At 42.7% G+C, this 19825-nt stretch overlaps 2 protein-coding genes across 7 annotated transcripts in view; both read right to left on the reverse strand.

The window, feature by feature from the left end:
• TBX19 (T-box transcription factor 19) overlaps positions 1–8329 on the reverse strand; it is a 30602-nt gene extending 22273 nt beyond the window's left edge. For 4 of the 6 annotated variants that reach the window (XR_008202048.1, XM_052665246.1, XM_052665254.1 and 1 more), the window contains exon 1: positions 1645–8329. Coding sequence is in view for 5 of the 6 variants with exons in the window: in XM_052665246.1 (XP_052521206.1) it covers positions 1645–1841 (197 nt within the window). In the remaining variant the exon portion in view is untranslated. The remainder of the gene's footprint in view (positions 1–1644) is intronic. The other 2 variants (XM_052665236.1, XM_052665227.1) reach the window with 2 other exon arrangements.
• Positions 8330–8443: 114 nt separating this feature from the next.
• SFT2D2 (SFT2 domain containing 2) lies at positions 8444–19655 on the reverse strand. The gene is made up of 8 exons (XM_052665594.1): positions 19466–19655; positions 19175–19261; positions 18922–19007; positions 18053–18134; positions 14602–14637; positions 14421–14479; positions 13687–13716; positions 8444–13083 (listed from the first exon to the last, which is right to left on the reverse strand). The coding sequence occupies exons 1-8, from the start codon at positions 19526–19528 to the stop codon at positions 13044–13046; spliced, it is 483 nt and encodes a 160-aa protein (XP_052521554.1). The 5' UTR covers positions 19529–19655; the 3' UTR covers positions 8444–13043.
• Positions 19656–19825: the final 170 nt, after the last annotated feature.

The raw sequence follows: 19825 nt of genomic DNA on the forward strand, positions 1-19825 counted from the left end.
CTTAAACAAATTTAGTCTGAGACTGCTATGGTTTGATCAGATAGAAAGAATGCGTACCTGCCCCCACTGGCACTAGCTTTAGGAAAAATAAGAGCCAGCTGATAAGGTCAGTGCTAAGTAAGAATGAAGAAAAATAAATAAGCTTCCACGATTAAAATGTAACATTGGATATTCAAGTAATGATGGATTTTCATCCCAGCAGCAGCATAAAAAGATTATGTACATGCACTCACCTAGACATTTTAGAGAGAAAGAGTATCACCTGCAATCACAACATACATTAGCACTGAGGAAAGAAACTGAAAAAAAAAAAATAACCCACAACCTGCTGGTAAGGCACAATCCTTTGTATCCATTTAATTAATTTGGTGCAAATTTATTCTCATCTTGGTTACTTATGCTGACAAGGAATGTTTAAATCTACCTTACATTAAGTGAAAATCCACTCAGAAGTTTGCTTTAGCCCAACAGCAACTATAAACATTCAAATTAAACAAAAGCAGCTTCTTGGTGTAAAGAAGAAGAACAGAAGACAACATCTATCCTTATCGATTCCTAGGAATCAGAGTAGTGCTAAGCAGTGATATTTTGGAAGTAGAACTGTTCTCTTAGTAGAAGAACCTTGCTGAGCTAGCAGACAAGATTCTTCCCCTCTTAATTGCTTTCCCTGACAGGCTGCAGGCAATAGTAATCTTTTCCACAAGTTCTGTTCAACCAAAATCTCTGCAAAACTGATGGAACTCACACCATGAGCGAAAAGCTTTTCTCTCATCTCTTAATCTTGCTCTCCCATGCAGATATTCCTTGTGAAAGAAACATGCATGGAGGGAGGGGTGGGAGAAGATGGCAGAGGTGGCAAGGGTAGAGTAAGTACTACTGTAAACCTTAGTAGTGCTGTACAAGAAAACTTTCCTCTAGTCATTACCTGGACTCTGTTGCCTTCCCAGATCAGTGCAGAGCCTATCTGGAGAGCCAGTATCCAATTCAGAATTAACATTCTTTTCTCCGGGTTTTGCACTCAGAAAACAGAAAGATACGTGATCCCCTTATATCACAATTTGTTATCTTTTTAAAGCTCTGTATGTCAGCCAGCATTCTACGGTGCTTACTAAGTACACCAGCAACAACTACAGAATTGTGAGGTACAGTTGTGGGACCACACTGATCCGGACCGCACATACAAGCCACAGAGCACAGCTGGATTGTACCCTTTTCTAGTACAGATTGTATGTGCAGACTGTTAACCTCCAAAGCCTGAGAAACAAGAACAGCAACGGGTAGATAACAGCACTGATCTGCTTCTGAACAGTCCCTTGAGATCTACAGGTAGGAATGTGGTAATAAACATTAATGACTGGTAGCACAAGAAGCAATCCAGAAGATTTTGAGAGATAGTGTCCACACCTCGGTGAAAGTTCCCTTTTTGTCAATACATTTCTCCAGCATGTTTCACAAACAGGAATAAAGTGTGGCAGGAATGGCTTCACAGAAAGGAGTGGGGACACCCCATTCTGTCCCTACCCTGCTTTTAGGGGACCACACTGCTACATGCTCACTGCAGTTCTCTCTAGCCTATGCACACACCTCTTCACACCCCCCGGCTGTCACCCACCCTTAGCACACAGTGCTATGCAGATCACTCACCTGCCATTCTTGGTCACAATCATCTCGTTGGTGACTTCTCTGAATCTCTGCCAGAGGGTAGCATCCTCTAAGACAACCTGCAGCTGCTTCTCAGTGGGGTCACCTTTGTCTCTCCCTGCCCGGAGTTCACTCTCCACGACGCTGAGCAGCCTGGAGACGGTGCAGTCAGTGGGCTTTTTGCAACCCAGGTCTGCCATAATGACTTTACTGCCAGAAACTTGGGGTGGCTGCTAAAAGACAGAAATAGGAAGCTAAATCAAAAAGCAAGTCAGATCGTTGGGCACAGCCTGAGAAACGTGCCCTCCTCACTCTTTTGCCACTGACTAGCTCGTTCCTCTGGAAGTCCCAATGGGCAGTGACACCAGCGTGTGCAGGTTTATGCACACACTCCACACAAAAAAAAGGACTATCTCCTAATTACCTGTCAGACGGTCAGGTGGGTGGCAGGCTGATGACTCAATTGGCTGCCTTGAAAGAAGAGTCCTCCATCCAAATTAGCATGCTTTTATCTTTTTTCAACCTGAAGTGGGTCTAATTGTTCTGCTTGAGAACCAGGTTTCCATTAATGAAAATTATTTCATTTCCAGACTGAAACAATGCATGGAAATTGCATTCTCGCTGATGCGGACTCTAGCTGAAGGAGCTAGTAACAGTCAAGACAGTTAAACAGAGAAGACAGTCTTAAAGATAGAAGAGGATAGCCTTATTTTCACCCAGCATGTTGAATAAACGCATTAACTTCATTACTCAACAATCTCCAAGTTCCTAAATTAACATGTTAGATTGCAAAAGGAAAAAGTAGCATCCTTACACTCCACTGTTGATTCCTGCTCTGTCCATCCCTTGGACCCCAGTTTCATTCACCGAATGTCTGTGGCACCTTAAAGTACTTAACTTCCTTCTGGATGCATTTCTAGGGACAGATCTCACACTTCTGAGGCTGGGTATAGACATAACTGTCTTGAGGCCTGGCACTGCTGACCTACTCAAGGTCTGCTTCATCCAAAAGCTCCTTCATCATTCCTAAAACCGGCATTCCCTCTCCTCTCAGCCTGAGGCCTTATCTGGCAAGTCTCTTTGAACTGCGTCTACTTTCCACAAAGGACAGTTGTAAAAGAAGCCACTATTATACCAAGAAATCCATCAACTTCAGCAGTGAGACAGGGATCTGAGAAAACTGGGTCCAGTTCTGTGCTACAGAGTTAAGTGAAGGTTATGTGAACACCGCTGATCCGTAAACATTGGACTTTAGCACATAAGGCACTTGAGTGCCTAATTCCTGCAGATGCATTTAGCTCCAGTAGCATCTAGGAGATTTCTGGTCTGTTAGACATGACACAGTCAGGGACTTGGCTATGAAAATGAACTTTGGGCATTTCTTTTTAGAGAAATATATTTTCTACCTACTTACTTAGAACTTTGTGTTTGTTTAACTCAAGAGCCCTTGTTGAATTTCTGTGCTTCCAGCTTTCTAAGCAATGAAATGATTTGGTTTGGGGCTCTACAGTGCACCACTGATGACATTTATACAGACAAGGAAGGGTCTGACAAACTATAAAACATGATTTAAATTAAATCCATCCTTTAACAAGGTTCAACTAATCTCGCAGCGCAAAAACCCACGAGATATCATCTCCCTCACCAGCAACAGCCAGAGTTTGTAGGTACTATGTGTGTCATACAGCACCTTTTTTGGAAAGTAGTCCTGCTACTCCCTCAACATTGAGCCAGAGTGAGGATACTGATTCCAAGTCCTCAAAACAGCACAGCTGCACGTGTGCAGCAACACGATGTTGTGCAGAACAAAGGAGACTTTAGGTGAGCACTCACTGCCCAGCAATCTCAGCACCACAGGAAGGGAAAGTCATGCAGCTGTGACGCATTTTTTGCATCTATAATCCCAATCATCCCAAGTGGGAACTTTGCACTCTGACACATCTTCCTTCTTTCATCTTCCCAGTCTTTACATACCTTGTTTGAATTGTCAGCTCATAACATTTTAACTAGATTATCAGTCAACTCACCTTGTGGAAGGTGTCTGTCTGTACCAGGCCTAAGCAAATAGCAACTCTTAGTTACTAACCAGCCTCCTTTCACTGCTGAGCAAATGAAGAATGTACATTAAAATCTACAGGATATTTAGGTACTTTGAAGTGTGCCACTTGGCATCTGGAAAAATAATCACGTATCAGGTAACATCATGTAACACTGAATTACAAACACTCATTAGTGCTTGGGCTTTCTTTTTCAGATGCTCAAAAAGGAGAGAGAAGCTCTATCATTTTTCCCTGCACATGCCACACGAGATCAAATGGCATAGCAAACACTTAAGAGACCATGAAATAGCTGTGTTGCTTTCATGACATTACAAAATGTTAATAAAGGCGGGAATCAGAGCTACATGAAATATTGCACACTAGGAAGTTTTGGGGTTAATTTTTAATCAATGACTGGATTTTTACAGGTTTTTTTTTTTGTTTTTGTTTTTGTTTTTGTTTTTTTTTTTTTGTGCCTGCAGGAGAGGCACAAAGGCATTTTCTTTGTAGTTTCAAATATTAAAACTTGCATCCTCCACAACAATGAAATGCACTCTGAGATACCAAAAGTAAGGTACACTTGGTTGCTTTCACTTACCACTTAAGATGCTTGGTCATCAAAAATTTTCTCACAGAAAGAAAGAAAGAAAAATCTTTCTTAAAATACTTCATTTTCACGCAGTTTTAATTTTAAATTTATAACTTTGTTACTGTAGCTCAAGATACATGCAACCTCAGTATCTTCCAAAGAGAGTAGTTACCTCTTGGTTGGCTCATGGCATGGCCAATTGCTGGTTTTGAGCATGGGGAAGGGTATTTCAGCTTTAAGAGTTCGGGCTCTAAGAGCAATTGGTGATGCATGTAGCAGTATATTCACAAGGCGCATCTCACCACTGATGTGTATTTACAGCCCAGAATTAGCCAAAGAAATAACAAATTTGCATGCATGCAAGAAAAGTCATCAGCTTAATATAACCATGGCACAGATTTTACTCAAAAATACACATCCAGATCCGTATGAATCCCACCTCACTCATTGGTCTTCATCACATCATACACTGGTCTGCCTTACATACAGGCAGTTGCATGAGGAGGGGCTACAGGAGAGAAACCAAAGCAATAGATTCATAGACTTCATTGCTTATTGTTGACTTTTCATTTCTAGAAAATACTAAGGGTGGAAATCTTTATTGCAAATAACTGGCCTGTTTTAGGAGACACCCTTTACATTTTAAATGCCTCCTTTGTTCACCTAAATAACAAACTTGAATACTTCCTAAACATTCCTTCTCCCTCCTCCCTTCTTGAGAGACAAATTTTTCCAAGTCTGCAGATGCTGAAAATGAGACACAAATGGATTAACATCACTGGGTACTCCTGGGACACTAAAAATAACCCATTCTCAGGTATCAGATGGGTTCTTTCTTAGCTGAAAGTCTTCCTGTACTTGATATTTGAAGGAAAAAGTAACTGCACTTACCAAGTAACAGAGTAACAAGGTGACTGACAGTCATTGCCACTGAAAGTAGGACACAGCATGAATTAGTCCTCTTACACTTGACATCTGTAGCTGTGCAATTAAACAAGTAGATGGGTATGGATGTCTCAGGAAGTAGGAAGACATTGAAAACTTCCTCTGGAGCCCCATGGAGAGAGCGAGGTGCTACTGACCAGGAAGCGGCCACCTTGTGGCTCACAGCCTCCCAGAACTAACTCCTTCTAGTCAAAAGTGCAAGTACAACACTTAGACACATCTCTAGTCGTGTCCAGGATTTACCAGTAAGAATTTAGCTACTCGTACTTTTAATTGCAGCAACAAGGTCTGGAAACAGCAATGACAGAACAAACCTGAAATGCTTACTGAAATTTATTCATCAAATTTCAGCGGTAAAAAGCAAGTTGCTGGTTTTGACTTTCTAATTAAAATCATTTTAAAACCCATTCCTACCACCAGCTGGTGTGATGCAGCAGAAGAAAAAAAATAGAGAAAAGGTAATTAAAGAGGCCCCTCCTTGCCTTGACACTGGATAGCTGTTTTTTGGCCTTTAGGTGCACGTTTCCAAAATAAGCCAAACCTTCATGATGCAGTGAAATCACAGAGAACAAGACTCAAGCTTTCCATCCCCAGGGCTCTCAGTGGAGCACTCAAACAACCAACACCCCTGAACATTGAGTCCCAACAACACAGGGAAACGTAACCTCTATCACCATGACACTCCCAGGAAATCAACACCTATTGACGACCAAGGAATAATTACGAGAGGATAAAAAGACAGCTGCTTTCCCTCTGTTTTTAATCACAGATCCAGACCCTTAAGAGATTGATGGGTTATAAGAGACTTAGAGAAGATTAGCCTTTTCATTACTGCCGGGGTGGTGGAGAGGACAGTTTCAATAACTTCAGCCAGGTATGTTTTTAGCAGTTATTCAGTCACCCTGCTCAAGTAGCACCTCCCTGCCTGCTGTTACAACCGACATCAGCTCAGAAAGCATGGGAAGCTTTTCAGAGCAATTTTTTCTTGTTTCTTAAAAAAAAAAAATAAATTCCAGATCTAGTCAGGCTGGTGATAAACATAAATGTATTACAAAAAAAAGTAACGCGTGCAGTTTTGGGCACCACAAGATGAGAAGGACATAGAACCATTAGAAAGAGGGCAAAGGGTGACTATGAGGACGGTGAAGGATCTGGGAGATGTGACAGCAACAGGGCCTGAGGGAACAGCATGGAGCTGTGTCAGGGGAAAGGCAGCTGTGGTGAGGGACAGGGTCTGCACTGGGGGCGGTGGGCAGGGAACAGCCTGCTCAGGCTGTGGGCACGGCACTGAGCTGTGAGAGTTCAAGGAGTGTTTGGACACCGCTCCCGGATATAAGGCTTGGAGTTTGGGTGGTGCTGTGTGGGGCCAGGAGCTGGAATTAATGATCCTCATGGGTCCCTTCCAGCTCGGGATGTTCTGTGATTCTAATAATAATCATACACGGCTGAAATACTTGCTTCTCTCAAAAGAAACAAGACTTCTACATCCTATTACACACAAATAGAAAACACAAGAGCAAATACTCATGACAAAATAATTTGTTTTCACTCCACACATTTGGAAGTGCTATCCATTCAGAGCTGCACTGAAATCGTGTTGGCCAGCCTATACTCCTAACATACCATTATTTAGCTACATCAGTGTTACTCCTCATTTCTGCAGATTGTGCATCACAAACTCTCAGAAATAACCTCTTCTAGAGATGCCACATGGGAACCTGAGAAAAACTTAAAAGGGTTTCAAATAGGCTAACTTAAAATAGCAATCCCAAAGATTGGCAGCTTAGATATTCTATTCCATCTCTCTAATCATCTGAAGCTTTCTTCAGAAAAAAAGAGAAAACAGGTTTTTGTTCCCTTCAGGATTTTCCACAGTTCAGTATGGATGGACATTTACAATCTTTTATCCTTAAGATACTGCAACCAAGCCTGAGCAAAATGTGAAATAAACAAGTAAACAAAGGGAAAAAATTCCAGCTACACGCATCCATAAAATACTCTCTCTCATAAATCAGACCTTGTGGAGGGAGAAGGGGAAAGGGTAGACATTAGGTATGCAGCAGCCTTCCATAGTCCCATTACTAAATACAAATCCACCATGGATTTGCACGGATTTGCTCCCAGGGTGGGGGCATCCACAGCCTCTCTGGGCAACCACCCTCACAGTAAAGAATTTCCTCCTGATAGCCAGTCTAAATCTGCCCTCTTCCAATTTAAAACAATTTCCTCTCTTCCTGTCACTACATGCTCTTCTAACAAGTGCTCCCCAACTTTCCTGTAGGCTCCCTTCAGGTACTGGAAGGCTGCTACAAGGTCCCCCTGGGGCCTTCTCTTTTCCAGGCTGAAACTCTCCCAGCCTATTCCCATAGTGGAGGTCCTCCAGCCTTCTGATCATCTTCACCGCCCTCCTCTGGACCCGCTCCAACAGCTCCACATTATGCAGCTTGAACGAAGCAGAGAAAACAAGGGACTGAACATTTATAGAGAGAATCTATTGCATTTGTAGGTTTAGATTCATACTCATAGCTGTCTTGATAAGAAAGTTATATGAAACTCCCTGGGTTCCTCTGAGCTCTTTCCAAAAAGATAAAATACGAACCACCAGGTTCCTGTGTTACAGTAAGACAGGTCTCTTCTATTAAAAATAAAAATAAAAAAATTGGACCTTCCTGTGAAGAAATTTCAGTGCATTCAGCTTTGAGACAGTTTTCTTAGAAGACCAAAACTGAAAGCACAACATCTCTCAAAACGCTCAAGGGTTGCAACCACCCTTGCAATTAAAATAAATAAATGGCAGCCATTTGGGTTTGCCCTACCACTCAGAAGGAAAAAATTAAGCCACTGGAAGCAGGCTGGTGCCCACCACATAGGTAAGGAAAATTAAAATCACAGCAAGTTTTTGGATGCATGTTACACACCAACTGAAACAGATATGCTTTCTGAGTCATTGCTTCTAGCCCTACTTCTGACATGTGCATTTTTAAATCACTGATTTATTTTTTTTTTTACTTGCAGTATTCTGAATGCACGTATTTCACAAAGAAAGAGACACGACTAATAGTTTTTGCTGACAGAATGGAATGAGGAATAATTTGCTCTGTAGCACAGACTAAATCAATAATTTGTTGGCAAAATTATGTTGACACTTGAGGTTAAAAAAAATAATCATATCACCCCTACCTCATCAGCAATTTGAGCATCGTCTGGAGTCATCATTAAAACGTCCAAATTAACTGCAAGAGCAATTTGTTTAATGCAATTACAACTTTATTGAAGAAAAAAACAACACTCAAAAGTGAGGGATTCCTTACAGAAAAAGATATGAAAAAAGATATTTATCAAAGTAGAAATCAAACAGTGCAAATACACAGAAAAAGAGCAACAGATAGAATCAGTAACAATACAAAACATTGTGGTCAAATTCTGAGAGTTCAGTTTTTATTTTACAAAACAATTCCCACAGCTGTTACAAAAATGTTGTGTTGTCAAAAGACTGTGAGGCACACACTGTTAAGAAAATATACCATTTTTGTGCTTTCTGTCCTACATGGTCAGGACTTGCTATGGCTGTAAACATCAATAGTTAAGACAGATGTGTGTTTATATGTCATCCTCCTCCTCGGTTTTTGAAGTCCACAACAGCAACGGTCATCTTGTCTTCATCAACATGATTAAGTACCAAAACAGAGTGAGAACCACTTTCACTAACTCAACAAATCTCTTTCAATCTTAGTACACAGCACAAGCATACAACCTTCAAGAATCCGCATTTTTCCACAATGGAGTTTCCTGAACACGAGCTTCAGACTGCATGCAAGCAGCAGCACTCTAAGCCCCTAAGTGCATTACGGGCACAGCTGTCACCTACCCACAAGTTGCAACCAATCCAGACCCGTCCTTCTGCAACCTTGCTGGAAGCCACCCCATAGCAACAACTCCTCTCTCTCCCAGCATTGCATACTAAGTATTTAAACAAAGCCTTATGAATTCTAGTTTTTTCTCCACGTGATTTCTTAAAATCCTTTTAAATCAGTTCAGAGATTTCTTCCTTGGGTTTTGGAGCAGCTCATGGGCAGTCTTACTACAGCAAATACTAAGCAAGATCAAGTTGTTCACATCAGCACAGTAGAACCATCTCAGATAGCATCAGCATTCACAATCACACCAACCAGAGCAAAACCCTGGAGTGATGAAAAAAATCTCACATTTTCATGTTCTGAATCTCAGTGCTATGGGAGCAAATACCCCTTGTCACCCATTTCCATTTCTACTGTATCTGCAAAGTCAGCTGATCCCAGATATGCAGATTTCACGCTAAGACTGCTTGCTTACAGTGATCAGTACTGAAAAAAAAACCAAAACAACAAACAAACAAACAAACCCAAACAAACCAAAACAACCCAAAATTCAATGGGAAAGTTGACCAACAGTGAGGCTTTCAAGAAACACTTTCTGGTAGAGCACCAAACTCTACTGGGATGGGCATCCAACTTTCTTTTGAAAGTCAGTCTTGAATTAAGTGCTGTAGGCAAGTGTGTAAGTTTATTAAGGAAGGAGCCTTATGATTTAAACACAATTATCTCTTTGCAGCAGAGTGCACACGACAAACATTCCTGCCTTGAAGGACATTACGACAGAAAGCTAGAGGGCTTTAAAAAAGTCCACCATGCTTCCTAATAAGCAGATAACCCAAGCTGATGAAATCAACTCCAAACATATAGAAGTCTTAATCACAAAAATGGTATAACCTAATTCAGATTGAAACCAGTCAAGAGGGCACATTCATATTAGTTTACCTCTCGATCACAGAAATTATCTGAACAATATAGAAGAATCTTCTACTGCTAACCCTGGCAATAACCTGTGTGCAACTATAACCAAATATGTGAGTAAGAATCCACAGTGTTTTGCTCTGACAGAAAGGAATTACCTTTAAATCAAAACTGCTTGTAGATGAAGTGACAAACCCTGAGTAGCTTTCACATATTGGCAAGGAAATGAATCTCTGTTCCATCTGACCTTCACAAGAACAGAATACAACACCAGAAGGAACGTGAATCCTAGTGGCACTATGGCGATCACCCATGTCTCTGCCATCTCCTTTTGAATTCCCTTCCCTTATGGGCACTATTGCTAAAGCTTCGTGTGCTACACAGTCAAATAAACCTTTGTTCTCCTTTATTATTGTATCAAACGTGGCTGTGGAACTGGAATTACAGCTTTAAAAAAGTGTGTGTGAATCCATTCAAGTTTACCATTTCTTGGTAGTGAAAGAAGCAGTTCCAGAGTCTAAATTTCCTACTTCCAAGTGACTGTGCTCACAACACTAAAAGGTCCCACTTAGCTATAGTATACAAATTGAGAAAGCAGTATGCAGCAAATCTAGTGTTTTTACAAGGAAAATGCTAGAGAGTCATGGTACTACAGCCCAGCAAAAGCTAGTCAAGAAGTAAGCAAAAGCCTTTTTCTCTTCCTAATCTGAACTATTAAAAAAAAAAACAACAAACAAAACAGAGGTAAAACTCCATTATGTTGACTGCTGATAGGCCTGGAATGATTATACAAATTAACGGAACTTTCCCAGAGGGGGGAAGGAAAAATACCATAGACTATACTTGTAGAGATCTCTGGGAACACCCAGAGATATTAAAACTAAGCAAACACTGGGATGTGAAAGGCATTGGAGTTGTATTTCAACTAGTCTTACACAAAGGAATTCTGTATATATTCTCCAAGCCCTAACAGAAGGCTAACATGGGGCCCTTTGACAGATGTACATTAGGTTTTGAACATACTCCCTCATTAAAAAAAAAGTCTTACATCCATTTAGATATCCAGAGTCAGAGAGAAAATGAATAGGTGTTCTTTAATTCAGTCTCTCTTGAGCCTTTAACTAATTCCTTATTAAAAAAAAATAATACTAATAGTCAATGTAGTCATTTCAACACTAACTTCAAAATCCTATGGAAAGGAAGAAAGGAAGAAAAGCAGCAGGAAATAGCACTTGGGGAAGTCATCCCACAGAACTGATTCATCCCAACATAGCACATTTTCAAGAAGGCCTTTTCTGTTCAAATGGCTTTGTAAGAGTACCTCTTTCCAGCTGGAAAACAGAGAAAGCTTGTTGAAGTTCCCCTTTCATATCCTCAAAAGATATTTTTTTGGTTTTAGAGGGGATACTCATGGAGGGTTGTTACTGTTTTATAAATTATCAGAAGGACAATTAATGTGTAGAGTTAATTCTGTTTCTAGTAACTTTCTGAAAACCACACAGAATTATTCTACTTCACTGTGGGCTTGTACTTCATTGCTGAATAGATCCAGGCTTTTGCTAGCCTAAAGTCTTTGTGGTGCAAGTCAAGGACTTGCTATGCAAATGCAATGCAGTTAGATGGCTAAAGTCTATGCAGATCAGGAAAGAAGATTCAAATCATATTAAAGTTCACTGGATAATGACCTTCACAGCCATCATTTCCAGCAAGACAACTTGCTAATAGGAAAGGCAAGAACAGTTAACAGTATCCAACATAGTAGAAGCAGGAACCTGCATTCAGATGTTAAACAAGAGACACTGAAATGGTTTGGGAGTACGTGATTACACATAGCTCAGAAGATTACAAGAATGGGCAATGGCCTTGGAGTCTGGATACTGACCACTCAGTGTTTGTTTGAAGCTGGCAGCAAGACTGTTGAATGCTTCCTTTGGTTAAAAAAGCAAACACACAAACACACAAAAAAAGCAACAGAATGCTGTACTTCCTCTTCAGAGCAGAAGAAATTCACGAGTGCAGAAGAGAGTTTTAGGAAAAATGAAATTGATTTCACTTACAAAAAAGACACATTGGAGTTTTAACTTATTCACAGGTTCAGAAGAAAATGTCTTTTTCCTGTCCTGGACTTGCTTAAACACCAGCCTGCCTCCACCTTATCAACAGGGACTTTGTCCTTTGGGAAAGGAAACACACATGTTCTGTCTCAGCTTACCTGTCGTGCCCTCAGCTTCACACAGCTCCTGTACTGAAGCTGGGGAGAAGAGAACCACATCATGTCAAGTGATAAATTGGTTTCCTAGCTTGAATGTATTGCATTCAGCTGGAGTCATTAGCAAAGAACTCATTATTCCTGGAATCTAAAGAACTTGATTAACCCAATTTTGCAAGTGCTTTTCTTACAGGAGCCAGTCTTCGCAGACGAAAATGTCCCCTCTATGTATTTTAAGAAAACACTGTCAATCTAAACTGAAAATGATTTTTTTTCACTTAAGGAAACAAAATCAAGCATTCCATAAGTACTCTAAAACAGCCTTTTCATTTGGAATTAAGCCTTTTGAAAATATCATAGACCCAACATGTTGCAAGAGAGGCAGAAAAAGAGCACCAGTATTCCATTATCTGATATAAATAGTGCAAAGATTAAGTGATGTAAGGCTACTACAAGAGTTGTCAGGAATCAGCTAGCAACAGATTTCTTTTTCTTCTTCGGAAAGGAATCCTCTAGACTGCCATGGTCCCACCAGAATCAAGGGCTCCATTTTACAGACTTCATGTGTCACTTTGTTAATTTTGCAGAAACAAATAATTTCATATGAGAATCATCAAAACAAAGTCTGGGTCTCAGCCCAGTTCTTCTTCCAGGCTGACCTTCATTTAGTCACGTGAGCGCTCTGTCCCACGGACACCAAAAACACGCAGTTGCATTCACTGCACTTAACCTCTAACAACCAGCCAAAAGGCACTCATCTAGAACAGAAGTAGCAAAGTACAAACACAGTGATCTTAACATAGTTCTGCTATGCTTCCTAGAACTTTGTGAAGCATCCGGCTTTCCTCTTAGGACAGACAGACAGACACACATTTCTTCACAGCATCCCTATGGGCAGGAGAAAGAAAAAAACAGTCACCTCAGTTAGCTGCTGGATGACTCACTACACACTGGTGCAGCACCACCAACACACCTTTAGAGATTGTTAATTGTGCTTACATGGCTTGCATGATTGCATTACAGGCAAGCAGGTCTGCTGACCCCGTACCCACTCAGCTGCAATGGTAATAGCACCCATAGGAAGAGCAGAGCTGATAAAGCAGCATAAACTGTGCTCAAATGCTGTAACAGTGCTCACAGCAGGGGGAACAGTAAAGGAAGGAAAAAAAAAAATAGTACACAAAAGAATACATTTACCCAGTAATATTTTGGACCAGCATTTGGACATTCTCAAGGCAAACGTTAAATTTAGCATATGGGCTGCACACTTCTATATTTTCACAGGAAGCCCTCTCATTTTGTTACACTTAAGTCGTGTTTCCCCACCAGAGAATATGCTTAGTCCCATTTTTAAGCAATCACGAGTATTTCCTCCTCCTAAAACACTGCCGTAGAAAAGCTTAAATCCACACATCACAATGCTCCCACATAGTAATCTTGGGTACCATGAAGCTTCCAGATGACAAAAGGAATGGGAGCAGAGAAACTTACCTTGCAAATGGTATGAAGGAAATGCTGTACCTAAGATGGAACATTGTAAAGGTTACTCGTCAGCTTATGCTGGAGTCACAAAAAGCATAACTGTGTTGCTCTAAACAGAGGGCTGCAAGATACACAACCAAAGTGAAGCCCTGATGTTGTGAGGAAAAGGAAGGAACATTCTTGCAAGTAACCTTAGCTCAGCCACAGTGAGAAATGGCAAAATCAGAGGGCACACTGCAGAGGCATGTGAAACAGTGTTCCAAGCAGCCCCAAGCTGCCCTGGTGTTCCAACACCTACAGGGAGATAAGACTGCTTTTGAGGTAAAGCTCCCTACCAGCTCCTGTATTAATTCAATGGCTTTTTACAGAGAATATGGTAACTTAAAGAAAACTGATGCTTAACTTGATTGGCACATCTGGATCATCTGACCTAACAAGTACAGAGTCTCTAAAAGCAGAATACTAAGCGAAGTAAGCATCAAATTGATTAAAAGACGAAAGAAAAAGAAGTTTTACTTAAGCTCACAGAAATTAAATGCATTCAGAAGGAACCTCCAGAAGCGGAAGGAGAGAACAAAGAGCAGCCATATGTCACCTCTTCATAGGTGCACTATCTTGCATCCAGGGGAACGGTAGGGTACAAAATCTTCCTACCCTTTCATACATACAAGCTCAAATCCACCTCTTTACTTTCTGTTACACCTAATGCCAAGTGAGGGGCATGCATAAGGGAGATCACTTACCATGCCAAGGCAAAAAACTGCAAGATACAGAAAAGGAGCGCGAGTCCTTCCTTATGCCACTGAGGGAGAAGGGCAGGAAGAAGGGAAGGAAACACAGCAGCCAGTAAGACAACCATGCAAGATTCTCATTTCTTAAATATACTCCAGTATATATATATACATACAGGACTCAAGTACTCACCCAAAAAGCAGAACACAGCGTTAATATGAGACACAACTGGAAGAAAACAAATGATTTCTATTAAACATCCAAACAACTCTCCAGTTTTCATAGATATTCTAACAGTGCAATGGGTTCCTTCAGAGACAGATAACATAATTTCATAGTTCTATCCAACGAGGTATGAGAGTTCCCTTTATTTAAAACACTCGTACTACTGTGTTTTTGAAGCAATGAGAAAACACCAGCCTGATATCTCCAGACAACACATTCACGCCTGCAAAGGAGCAAGAGCAGCAGACTTCCACACTAGTGCAACACCAGTGTGTTCCTGCTTCTTCTCCTCATACACTTCTCAGTGGAACAGGCATCCACTGCATTTCAGCTTTTAGCATAAGACTTGCCAGTTAAGACTCTTTCTTCTGCCTCTGTACGTGTCACATTACTTGTTCATTCTTAAGGCCATTACTGTCTTGAAACTAGAGGTATTAGTAGAATCACAGAATCATTTTGAGTTGGAAGGGACCCTTAAAAGTTATCTAATCCAACTTCCCTGCAATGAACAGGGACATCTACAGCTACATCAGGTTGCTCAGAACCCCATCCAGCCTGGCCTAGAATGTCTCCAAGGACACCACCACCTCTAACTTGCTCTAGTGCCTCATCACTCTTACCATGAAAACTTTCTGCTTATACCCAAACTAAATCTCTCTTCTTTTAGTTTGAAACCATTTCCCCTTGTCCTATCACCACAGACCCTCCAAGAGTCTGTCTTCTTTCTTACAGCCTCCTTTAAACACTAAGAGGCCACTCTCAGGTCTTCTCCAGGCTGAACAGCCCCAGCTCTCTCAGTCTGTCCTCATAGGAGAGGTGTTCCATGCCTTGGATCATTTTTGTGGCCCTCCTCTGGACACACTCCAACAGGTCTATGTCTCTGCCGTACTGAGGACTCCACATCTGGGTGCAGTACTCCAGGTGAGGCCTCACCAGCACAGAGCAGAGGGGCAGATCACCTCCCTCAACCCGCTGGCCATGCTGAGGAGGATACAGCTGGCTTTCTGGGCTGTGAGGGCACATCGTTTGTTCACGTCCAGCTTGCCATCCACCAGTACCCTCAGGTCCTTTCTAGCAGGGCTATGTACCATCCTTACATCCTCCAGTTGTGGAGAATACACTGACAGTGGGGGTTGCCATGGCCCAGCTGCAAGACCTTGCACTTCAATTTGTTGAACTTTACGGGGTTGACCTGGGCTCACTGCTCAAGTCTGTCCTGGTCCCACTGCATGACATCTTGCCCCTTGGGCATGTTGACCACACCACACAGCTTGGTGTCATCCACAAATTTGCTGAGGGTGCACTCAGACCCAATGTTGATGTCATTGATGAGGATGTTAAAGAAGCACTTGTCCCAGTACAGACTCCTGAGGGACACAGCTTGTCCATCCGGACATTGAGCCACTGACCACTCTCAGAGAAGGGTCTCACGACCAGTTCCTCATTCATCAAACAATCCACCCATTAAATCCATATCTTTCCCATGTGGAGAGAAGGACGCTGTGGGGTACTGTGTCACAGGCCTTACTGAAGTCCAGACAGATGACATCAGTGACTCTTCCCTGTCCACTGATGCAGTTACACCAACATAAAAAGGTCCTGACCTCGCTGTAGCCATGCTGGTTATCCTGTATCACTTCCTATTTCCATGTACCTTAGCACAGATGCCAGGAGGATCTGCTCCATGAACTTCCCCTGCACAGAGGTGAAGCTGGCACACTGGTAGTTCCCTGGATCATCCTTTTCACTCTTTTAAAAAATTCTTGTCAAGTAAAGCCACAGCATACTTTAAAGTGCTTTCAGGTGTTGCTTTGTAACGTCCCTGTTTAAACACACAGCCCACCACAACCACTCAGCCATGTTTTCTTTTCACATCGTTACATTATGTCTTTGGGAACTGGTAATCCATTTTGGATTATCTCCTATTTTACTATTAGCTTTAACAGAAGATACTTTTGAGTTCAAGTTTTCATTTTCAAATTAAGACGTGGCAGTTTGTTTAGCTATGGCAGACGCTGATACTTCACCTTTCTTCAGCAGAAAGTTAAAGACATTTGCAATGCACACCTACTGTTGTGCTACTGCAGACTGTAACGTGCGTTCTTCCACGTGAGTGAAAAAAAAAGACACGTACTAGTGCATATGCAAGACAGCAGCCATATGTACTGCCAAAGAAATCACACACACTACCTCAACCATGATTGCCAGCATTAAATGTAGTTTTCCCATTATTTGTGTGTTGGTGTACATACTGCATCATACACCTACTACCTCTCTATTCCACTGTGCATTCCAGGCATGCTCTTGACTCCAAGAAGCCTAATTGCACAAACACACCACACAATGGTTTCCTGACTGCTGCTGATCTGTCAGCATACATGGTCAGTGTCCTAAGCTGTATGTGCTGCTTGTAGCCTCACAGAGTTTTAAATACAAACCACAAAATGCAGATATCAAGCAAATGTTCTGAAGACATTCACACTGAATAATGGGAGGAGTTTCCTGCAAATTAAATCACCTTCTAGATTTTAGACTCTCCAACAGAAAGTACAAGAGCTTAAAAAACCTGATAAACCAGAGGAACTCTGAGAATTACCAGCAATGCTTCCCCACAATAAAAGATTGTCCACAATTGCCATCTTCAGAAGATGAAAACAACCGGAAGGGCCGACTTCAGCTGAATGCTGCATTTGTCATTTTGTTGTGCCACATGAGTTTCAAAACCTGAAGCTATCAGCCAACTGGGATGGCATTATTTTTAATCCAAGATCACCACAGCACAGAGATTCTATTTCCCTTTGCTGTCAGAAACAAATATTTTAGCAGGTTGGAAATACCAACACAGTTTTTTTAAAGCAAATGATCTGGACTCTAAAGAAATACAAAATACAAGAAATACAAAATGCAAGATAAGACACATCTAGCAACTTCCACTGTGCAACTTTTAAGAAAATTAGTTTCCTACCTTTCATCTTCAAGCAACAAGAAAACACCATGACATGACCTCAAGCACCCTAAAAATGTTTGTGCAGGATTACACACAGCAGCTACAGATGCTTAATGCTTATTTGGTGTTACAATTGGGCTTTGGTTCAGCCATTCCTTATAAGAAAGTGCTGGTGCTACACACACCTTTTCACCACACTGTACAGATGAAGAAAGAACTCCACCCACAACACATCCTGAGACACAGATCATCCTACAAGGAAGGGCTCAATAGCTGGGTGCTGGAAAGGGCTGCCCAGGGAGGTGAGTCACCATCCCTGGAGGTGCTCAAGAAACATTTAGATGTTGTATTAAGGGATGTGGTTTAGTGGGGAAATAATGGTGGTAGATGGATGGTTGGACTGCATGATTTTAGAAGTCTTTTCTAGCATTGGTGATTCTGTAAGTTAAAACTGATTCCTTTGATACTTACTAACATAACAATAGTAGCAATCAATCGGGTAGGCTCAAACATCCTTTTCAATTGTTTCATTGGTCCCATAAGAAAGAGAGTGCTGTGAAACGGAAAAACAAAACAAGATGAACACGTAAGGTGTGAAAGGCAAAAGTGAAACCAAGCCAGATTTGTGATGAAGGGCGGTTATTTTGTAAACTTTTCTCTTGTCACATGGGATACCAGCACACAATGTTGTTACAGAAAACAGTGCACGACAAAAGAAAGGGGAGAAAAGAACCTTTACAACAAGCAGGAAAGATTATCAGACAGTCCCACTGTAACACAGAGGTGTTTGCTAAGACAGAGCTCACAAACACACGGTGCTGTTATCAAAGGCAAAATGGCAAAGAAGTATCACTATCCTGAGGGGTAAAAAACACACCTCCAAAAACTAAAAACTGCAATGCTCAATGCATGATTTTGAGCCTTTGGTGTTGTGTTTTGTTGTTTTTGTAATGGATGAGTAAAAAATGTCTTCACAGTACTTTCTTTCACGGTGCTATTAGGGAGGTGCTGCTCTTTTTAGCGAAAAGAGAACAATCACTCACAGAGGTGGTGACGCACTGAACAGGTTGCCCAAGGAGGCTGTGGATGCCCCATCCCTGGAGGCATTCAAGGCCAGGCTGGATGTGGCTCTGGGCAGCCTGGGCTGCTGGTTGGTGACCCTGCACATAGCAGGGGGTTGAAACCAGATGGTCATTGTGGTCCTTTTCAACCCAGGCCATTCTGTGATTCTCTGAATCTCCATAAACAAATGTGCACACGCAAACAGGTTGGTTTTTACTATTTCCACACCTCGTCCAGCTTCTCACCTTTATTAGAGAACTAACATAAAAGATCATTACCTTCCAATCGATGCAATGTTCCCCAACGTGTAAAATGCTGCAAAGAGAATCAGCCCTTTCCTTGGTACCCAGAGCAGACAACTGCCCTAAAAAGGAGAAGAGAAAGAGAAAAGTGCGTGAGTTAGCGTTCTTGTTAATGATTAGCGTGCTGTATCTAACTGGAACCGAGCCTGGTGCTCTCAGAGACCCAAAAACCTCAGCCGGGATACAGATCCTCGCGGGCCCTCCCCAGCTCGGAACAATCAGCGCTTACCAACAGGGAGAACACGCATCCCAACGCAAAGCACGCGATGAAGCCTTTCACTCGGGTGCCCCAACCCAACGAAGTCGCGTCGATAACCTGGAAACGAGGGTGCAGAACGCGCGCGTTACCGCCGTTAGTTACCAACACAACCTCGAGTGCCTGAGCTTCCCGGGGGCCGCGGCTCGAAGCGACGCCGGCTGGCAGCAGAGGCCCGGCGGCACAGAGGCCGACGAGCGGCCCGGCGGCTTCCCCGAGGCGGCGGCCCCAGCAGGGCGGCAGGTGCCTGCAGCGGGGCGTTACCTCCGTCAGAGCGCCGGGCTCCTCCGCGTCCCGGCCGCTCAGCACCCTCTTCAGCTTGTCCATGCCGCGGCCGGGCGGCTCTTCCCTTCCGCCCCGGGAACTACGCGCCCCGGCAGGCCCCGCGCGGCCGCTGGCCCTTCCGTACCTGCCGGGCGCAGGTAGGCGCGGCGGCGCGGAGCCTGCCGGGGCGCGTAGTCGGAGGGGCGGGACGGCCCATCCCCGCCGTCCGGCTTCTGAAAGCCGCTGAGGGCGGCGAGCGGCGCCGCGCGGACGGGGCGGGAAATGGCGGAGCCTCCCGCCGTGCGGGTGCCCTTCCTGCACCGGGCGCAGCAGCGCGTGCCGTGACTTCAGTTTGTTTTG

This window comes from Tympanuchus pallidicinctus, unplaced genomic scaffold (assembly GCF_026119805.1).
Source record: "Tympanuchus pallidicinctus isolate F22 unplaced genomic scaffold, pur_lepc_1.0 scaffold10, whole genome shotgun sequence".
Taxonomy (NCBI): domain Eukaryota; kingdom Metazoa; phylum Chordata; class Aves; order Galliformes; family Phasianidae; genus Tympanuchus; species Tympanuchus pallidicinctus.